Genomic DNA, 7,934 nt, shown 5'->3' with positions numbered 1-7,934 from the left:
ATCTTCACTGGCTACACCAACCCACATCTTATTGACGAGATTCTGATGAGAAACACAGAAAAATATCTATCGTAATATCGGACAATTGACCGATATGGACTAAAATAAGCCTGACTCCAGACTTATGTTCCAGGTTCAAGACAGCTTAAGCTCTATCAACAGCATTTGTGGAATAATGTTCATTAGCACAGAAAATTATTTAGACTCATTTTCTTTAAAGATCGTGTTTACAGTAAAGCCCTTATATTGGAAGTCTATGGGACCAGCGTTCCAGAGGGCATAAAAGCAGAAAGGTCAAGTTTGTATGCAACGGAAAAAACAACTGAGGGACGAGTATGCCACAAATGCTGTCGATAGAGATTAACTTGTAATGAACCCTGAAGATTCCTTTGAGTCCAAAACAAATCGGTTGAGAGGGAGAATAAAAACAGGGAGGGGTACATTTAACAAACAGAAGACTGTGAATTAAAGGGGAATTTTACCTCGAACACAGTAAGACTATACATCATGACGTATTCATTTCTGCTGTTGGATAGGAAGTACAGACAGTGCCTCCACGAACCAGGCTGTCCAGCAAAACTATTCAACAGCTCTTCTGCAATAAACAACAGCCATTACAAAAACACGATTCTGGGAAAGTGCAATCACGTCTAGTTGAGATTGAGAAAGCTCATGCATTTAACAAAATGAAACAACCCAAAAATGTGAGTCAATAAAATGTTAAATTGTGTGTTTTGTTGGTTAAAACAAAAAAACAAAAAAAAACAAAAACACAAAAACACTCAGTGATTAACAAGCGTTTACCACAACACAACGAAAAAGGGTGTGTAGTTCATTTTGCCCAGACCTGTACAGATCACCTTCAGTTAAGTCTAAATGAAAGGGCTCATCTTAATCTAAACTGCACTAATGTGTATAAAGTTGAGCATGTCAAGAGTATTACATACAAAAACCTTTGTGTACAAGCAAAACACTCTTCCAATAGGATCCAGCGTTGTTGTAACAACACCACCACTGAACTCTCATCTGGCTTTGCGTATTAGCGTGAATAAGAAAATGGTGTTTAACTGCACACTTACACTCCCTTAACATACAATGGTGTTCAAAAGTCTGAGAAAAATGGATATTTCAAAATGTCTTTGTATTTGGTTTGCCCCCCTCTTGCTTTAAAGCAGGGGTTCTCAACGGGGGCTGTACCGGCACCCCCCCCAGTGGGCGTTCAAAGGATGCCAGGGGGCGCTGAGAGCAAATTAGTAGAGAGGGGGGCGTTAAGTTTCAAATGGGGGGCGTGTATCAGTCATGTTAATCAAATCTATCATCAAGTTCCTCTATGCATTAAAATGTTTATCTAGACTAGGAGTATATCAGCTGGTTCTCAATTATACGGGTTGGTAAGCATTTGTACCGTGGTTCATCTGATTTTGAAGTCTAGCGACACATCTGAAGTATCTGGTTTAGCAGCATCAAATACACAGGTGGAGTCACAACCTCGGCTAATGCACCTGTATGGCTCTGTAGGTGGATACGGCTCAATGAACAAAGCAGCGCGAGCGCAGAGCAGGTGCGTTTTTACTCACAGACCAGTCTCGAGCTCTTAAACGCACAGCTCTGATCATTGTAGCGCTGCAAGAATCAGTCGAGTGAAGCGGAAACCATTTGAATTCTACATCACCACCCTTGAATGAACTATAGTAACACTAACTGCACTTTAGGCAGAAATAGATTGATAATAAATATGATCATATCACTACTTCAGCTCTATTAAATGTGTCATAGGCTATATTAGGGGAGTGAGGGAATATAATTAATTTTTTTACTAACTTATAAATGGTTTATATTTTGTATTTATTGTTTTTACATGCGTTTAGAGTAGGCCTACTGTTTATAATTACAAAAATGCCATAGTTTGTTTTATAGAAATCATGTTACATCTAATCATGGTAGTGAAGACAATCCATGCTTCCGTGTTTACACTATGGTCTTGTTACAAATACCACTGATAAAACTATATAAATAAAAAAATTTCGTAAGGGCAAATGCAAAATACACTTTTTTTTATGTATATTTGAGTGTAAGAAAATAACTGATTTTGTTCGCCTTCAGAAATTCCAAGAGATGACTCATTTGAATCAATAAGAACCTGATGAAAGGAGTTCCAACTCAGTCACGCTGTTAGAATAATTTAGTCACATAAATTAATTGTTAACGTTTTACTTTTTATAGATGATATTGATAACCTTACTGTTGTTGATGCCAATAAATTTACATCTGCATCTACATCAAACTCAAAATCAATGCTTTCATTTCAGTGGAACAAAATATGCTATATTATTGGTCATTTCACTTGTTTTCATTGGGCTTTGAAGTAGGGGGGCATTCATCAAAAAAAGGTTGGTAACCACTGTTTCAAAGGAATAATTCACCCAAAAATAAAAACTCTCTCAACATTTACTCACACTCATGTCATCCCAAATATGTATGACTTTCTTTCTTCTGCTGAACACAAATGAAGATTTTTAAGAATATTTCAGCTCTGTATGGTCCATACAAAGCAAGTGAATGGTTGCCAGGCCTTTGAAGCTCCAAAAAAAGCACAAAGGCAGCATAAAAGTAATCCATATGACTCCAGTAGTTAAATCCGTGTTTTCAGAAGTGATATGATAGATGTGGGAAAGAAACAGTTCAATATTTAAGTCCTATTTTTACTAGGAATCTCCACTTTTAATTCCATATTTTTCTTCTTCTGTTTATGTCGATTCGCATTGTTCGTGCATATTGACACCTACTGGGCAGAGAGGAAAATTTGTAGTAAACAAAATTCTTAAATATTGATCTGTTTTTCACTCACACCTATCATATCGCTTCTGAAGACATGGATTTAACCACTAGAGTCGTTTGGATTTCTTTTATGCTGCCTTTGCGCTTATTGGAGCTTCAAAGTTCTGGACACCATTCACTCACATTGTATGGACCTACAGAGCTGAAATATACTTTGAAATATAAAATCTTTGTGTTCAGCAGAAGAAAGTCATACATATCTGGGATGTCATGAGGGTGAATAGATGAGAGAATTTTCATTTTTGATCAAAATCTGATCTTTCATACACAGGAACTAGTGAACTAGAAATATTTCTTATTTTACGTCATTGTTTGTTTGTTTTTAACACGATGCCAGCTTCTATGGCTATTTCCATGGCGAGAAATGTGTAAGGAATTCTATTTTAAAATCTATTTTTCCTAAAAACTCTAAAATTGCGTTCGGGTTGACTTCGTTAAAAATTTCTTCCAGAGTGCTGACTAAATAAAAAAAGGTTTCTCACGGGGTTAAGACCAGTACAGCCTAATAAAACATGTTTCAGGGATAATGGATTCTGGCAGAAGATACATGTTGGTGAATCTTCTCCCAATATTAAAAACTTGTGTCATCCTGGAGTGACCTATTCGACAGCAGGTGTAGACGATCTGGTCCCAGCGATTTGAAAACAGAGAGGAACTTCTTTTGCCAACAATAGGGCTGATTTCATGGAGTTTGTTCATGGTGCATTGATCCCACTCAGTTTGCCATTTGTTTTTAATATATGAATTTATTATGGGTTTTAGGTCAGTGGGAGGTATTGGACACTTTTTGAAATCTGCTGATAAGGCCTCTTGTGCAGCAGTGTCTGCTTCCTCATTTCCTGGGATTCCACAGTGTCCAGGTACCCATCAGAAGCAGATACTGAAATTTTGGGCCTCCAAATCCAGCAGCTTGCATAGAATATTTTCAAGCATTGGGTGATCATTTTTTAAAGTTAACATTGCCTGAAGACATGATTTTGAATCTGAAATTATCGAAAGTTTCTCTGCTGCATAGTCTTTATGAAGTCCAGTGCTAAGACGATAGCGTTTGCCTCTGCTGTAAAAACTGAGCTGTGATTGGAGATGGATATTCCTTTTTTTTTGATGGTTGATCACAAATGCAGATGATACGTGATCCTCAGATTTTGATCCATCTGTATACATAGGGATGTGTGATGGAAATATTTCTCTAATGAAAAGGAGTTGTTTAAGATTATTTTTGGTTTTTTAAAGTTCCAGGAGGTAATTGTACTGAAGTGTGTCTGATCCAGTATGCTCAGATCTACTTTGACATTTAGTAAATGTGGTTTGATCTGTAGTCCAAAAGGACGGATATGTCTTGGTTTTTGTTCGTATAGGCTTGACAAAGGGGTTGAGAAAACAGGATGGTAGGCTGGGTTTTCTTTGTTGGTCTTCAGCTTTGTTGTATACTGTAGGGCTAGTTTGAGGCGTCTGTTCTCCAGAGAAAGTTCATTTGCTTCTACGTGCAAACTTTGAATTGGCGATGTCCTAAAGGCCCCTAAAGCCAGACGTATGCCTTGATGATGCACTGTGCCCAAGAGTCGGATATATGATTTCCTGGCTGATCCATACACTATACTTCCATAATCCAGGAATGATCGAATTAGTGCTCTGTAGAGATTTAAAAGAACTGAACTTTCTGCACCCCATTTTGTTTTAGCTAAAACCTTTCAAATGTTCAAGGCTTTAAGACATTTATCTTTTAAAATCTTTGTGAGGGATAAAATTCAGTTTACTGTCAAGAGTTACTCCAAAGAATTTGGTTTCCTTAACAACTCTGATGTGTTCACCATCCATGAATATCTTTGGGTCAAGATGAAGAGAGCGTAGCTGGCAAAAACGTGCACAAACAGTTTTAGTCTTTGAAAACTTAAAACCATTTGATACTGACCAGGACTGCATTCTGTTAATTGTCAGCTGGATTTTCTGTTCATTGTTATTCATGGATTTACTTCTGTAGCACATACCAATGTCATCAACATAAAGACTGCAATGGATACCCGACGGCTTTTGCAATGCTGTTGATTTTGATACAGTGCATCCAGAAAGTATTCACAGCGCTTCACTTTTTCCACATTTTGTTATGTTACAGCCTTATTCCAAAATTGATTAAATTCATTATTTTCCTCAAAATTCTACAAACAATACCCCATAATGACAACGTGAAAGAAGTTTGTTTGAAATCTTTGCAAATTTATAAAAATAAAAAAAAATAAAAAATAAAAAAATCACATGTACATAAGTATTCACAGCCTTTGCCATGACACTCAAAATTGAGCTCAGGTGCATCCTGTTTCCACTGATCATCCTTGAGATGTTTCTACAACTTGATTGGAGTCCACCTGTGGTAAATTCAGTTGATTGGACATGATTTGGAAAGGCACAAACCTGTCTATATAAGGTCCCACAGTTAACAGTGCATGTCAGAGCACAAACCAAGCCATGAAGTCCAAGGAATTGTCTGTAGACCTCCGAGACAGGATTTTATCGAGGCACAGATCTGGGAAAGGGTACAGAAACATTTCTGCAGCATTGAAGGTCCCAATGAGCACAGTGGCCTACATCATCCATAAATGGAAGAAGTTTGGAACCACCAGGACTCTTCCTAGAACTGGCCGCCCGGCCAAACTGAGTGATCGGGGGAGAAGGGCCTTAGTCAGGGAGGTGACCAAGAACCAGATGGTCACTCTGACAGAGCTCCAGCATTTCTCTGTGGAGAGAGGAGAACCTTCCAGAAGAACAACCATCTCTGCAGCACTCCACCAATCAGGCCTGTATGGTAGAGTGGCCAGACGGAAGTCATTCCTCAGTAAAAGGCACATGACAGCCCGCCTGGAGTTTGCCAAAAGGCACCTGAAGGACTCTCAGACCATGAGAAACAAAGATTGAACTCTTTGGCCTGAATGGCAAGCGTCATGTCTGGAGGAAACCAGGCACCGCTCATCACCTGGTCAATACCATCCCTACAGTGAAGCATGGTGGTGGCAGCATCATGCTGTGGGGATGTTTTTCAGCGGCAGGAACTGGGAGACTAGTCAGGATCGAGGGGAAAGATGAATGCAGCAATGTACAGAGACATCCTTGATGAAAACCTGCTCCAGAGCACTCTGGACATCAGACTGGGGCGAAGGTTCATCTTCCAACAGGACAACGACCCTAAGCACACAGCTAAGATAACAAAGGAGTGGCTCCGGGACAACTCTGTGAATGTCCTTGAGTGGCCCAGCCAGAGCCCAGACTTGAACCCGATTGAACATCTCTGGAGAGATCTGAAAATGGCTGTGCACCGACGCTCCCCATCCAACCTGATGAAGCTTGAGAGGTCCTGCAAAGAAGAATGGGAGAAACTGCCCAAAAATAGGTGTGCCAAGCTTGTAGCATCATACTCAAAAAGACTTGAGGCTGTAATTGGTGCCAAAGGTGCTTCAACAAAGTATTGAGCAAAAGACTGTGAATACTTATGTACATGTGATTTTTATTTATTTATTTTTTTTATATACATTTGCAAAGATTTCAAACAAACTTCTTTCACATTGTCATTGTGGGGTATTGTTTGTAGAATTGAGGAAAATAATGAATTTAATCCATTTTGGAATAAGGCTGTAACATAATATGTGGAAAAAATGAAGCACTGTGAATACTTTCTGGATGCACTGTACTAAAAAGGGTAACTGATAAAATGCTTCTTTGTGGTACTACTAGCTCTTGTTTATGAGTCAGATAGGGTATTACCTACTCTGACTTTAAAATGTCTGTCTGATAGAAAATTAGCAATAAAAATGGGTAAGTGTCCTCTAAAACCAAGTTGATATAAATCCTTTAAAATACCGAACTTCCAAGTGGTGCCATAAGCTTTCTCCAAGTCAAAATAGACAGCCACTGCATGTTCTTTTCTGATGAAAGCATCTCGTACATAGCTTTCAAGGCTACAGTACTTCTCCCTTTTCTAAAGCCACACTGAACTTTACTTATGAGATGTTGTGATTCCAGGATCCATACTAGACGTTCATTAACCATTCTCTCCATGGTTTTGCATAAGCAACTTGTCAGGGCTATTGGGCGGTAATTGTTGGGGTCATTATGATCTTTATCTGTTTTTGGGATGGGAATGATTATCGCTTCTTTCCAAGAGAGTGGAATATTCCCTGATATCCAAATAGAGTTAAAAAGTTTTAAAAGTAGAGAGGATAATGTGAGGCAAATTTTGTAAAAACTGATAGTGTACATTATCTGGTCCAATTGCCGTATCATGTGCTCTGTTTACAGCTCGTGTCAATTCATCCATTGTGAACAGTTGATTATAGGGTTCCTTATAATTAGATTCTTTTCATCCTGTGCTCGAAAAACTTGGAAGGCTATACAGAGGAGTTCTTTTCAAAATTTACTGCTAGGGCATTTTCAATCTCTGGTTTTGAAGTTAGAATAGAGTCTTGATATTTGATGTGCTGAATTTGAGCTCCATCAATCCTGCCCTTCATCCTTTGAATCAGATTCCAGACCTTTCTTGTTGAGGTACTTGATGTCAGACCAGATACAAATTGTCTCCAACTTTTCCTTTTAGCTTCATTTATTATTCTTTGAGCTTGTGCCCTACTTATTTTAACCTTAACAAGATTTTCATTTGTTGGCCTTCTGAAGAATAATCTTTCCGCTTACTTCCGTTCTTTTATAGCTGTCTTGCATTTATCATCAAACCATGGCATCCGTTTGCATTTTGCGTTTAATGATGTTTTTGGAATGGTCTCATTTGCTATGGAGATGAATGTGCTGGTGAACTCTTTAATAGCATCTGGATCATCTTCAGAGACTTCATTAAACCTTTCATAGCAAAGCGTTTGAAAATGATACCAGTTTACTTTTTTAAACTGCTATCTTGGTATTCTTAAGAGCTTCTTCTTTTCCTTTTAGGGTTAGTATTAAATGGAAAGTGGTCACTACCACATAGGTCCTGCCATACTTTCCATGAAAGGTCCAAAAATAATTCGGGTTCGCAAATTGTTAGGTCAATTGCAGAGTATGTTCCGTGCCCTGGGTGTAGATTAGTGCTGGATCCATCATTTAGAAGACATAAGGCG

The 7,934-nt window shown here is 38.5% G+C and overlaps 1 protein-coding gene across 1 annotated transcript in view; it reads right to left on the bottom strand.

Moving 5' to 3' along the window:
- The window catches only part of LOC127451972 (exportin-6-like), a 40,021-nt gene that overhangs the window by 25,149 nt on the left and 6,938 nt on the right, over window positions 1-7,934 (bottom strand). The window contains exons 3-4 of the mRNA XM_051717072.1: window positions 483-595; window positions 1-42 (exon numbers count right to left, since the gene is read on the bottom strand). The exon at window positions 1-42 is cut by the window's left edge and continues 156 nt beyond it. Coding sequence (XP_051573032.1) covers window positions 1-42; window positions 483-595 — 155 coding nt within the window. The remainder of the gene's footprint in view (window positions 43-482; window positions 596-7,934) is intronic.

Source organism: Myxocyprinus asiaticus, chromosome 14 (assembly GCF_019703515.2).
Source record: "Myxocyprinus asiaticus isolate MX2 ecotype Aquarium Trade chromosome 14, UBuf_Myxa_2, whole genome shotgun sequence".
NCBI classification, from domain to species: Eukaryota; Metazoa; Chordata; class Actinopteri; order Cypriniformes; family Catostomidae; genus Myxocyprinus; species Myxocyprinus asiaticus.
This window is presented reverse-complemented; position numbering and strand designations above follow the sequence as displayed.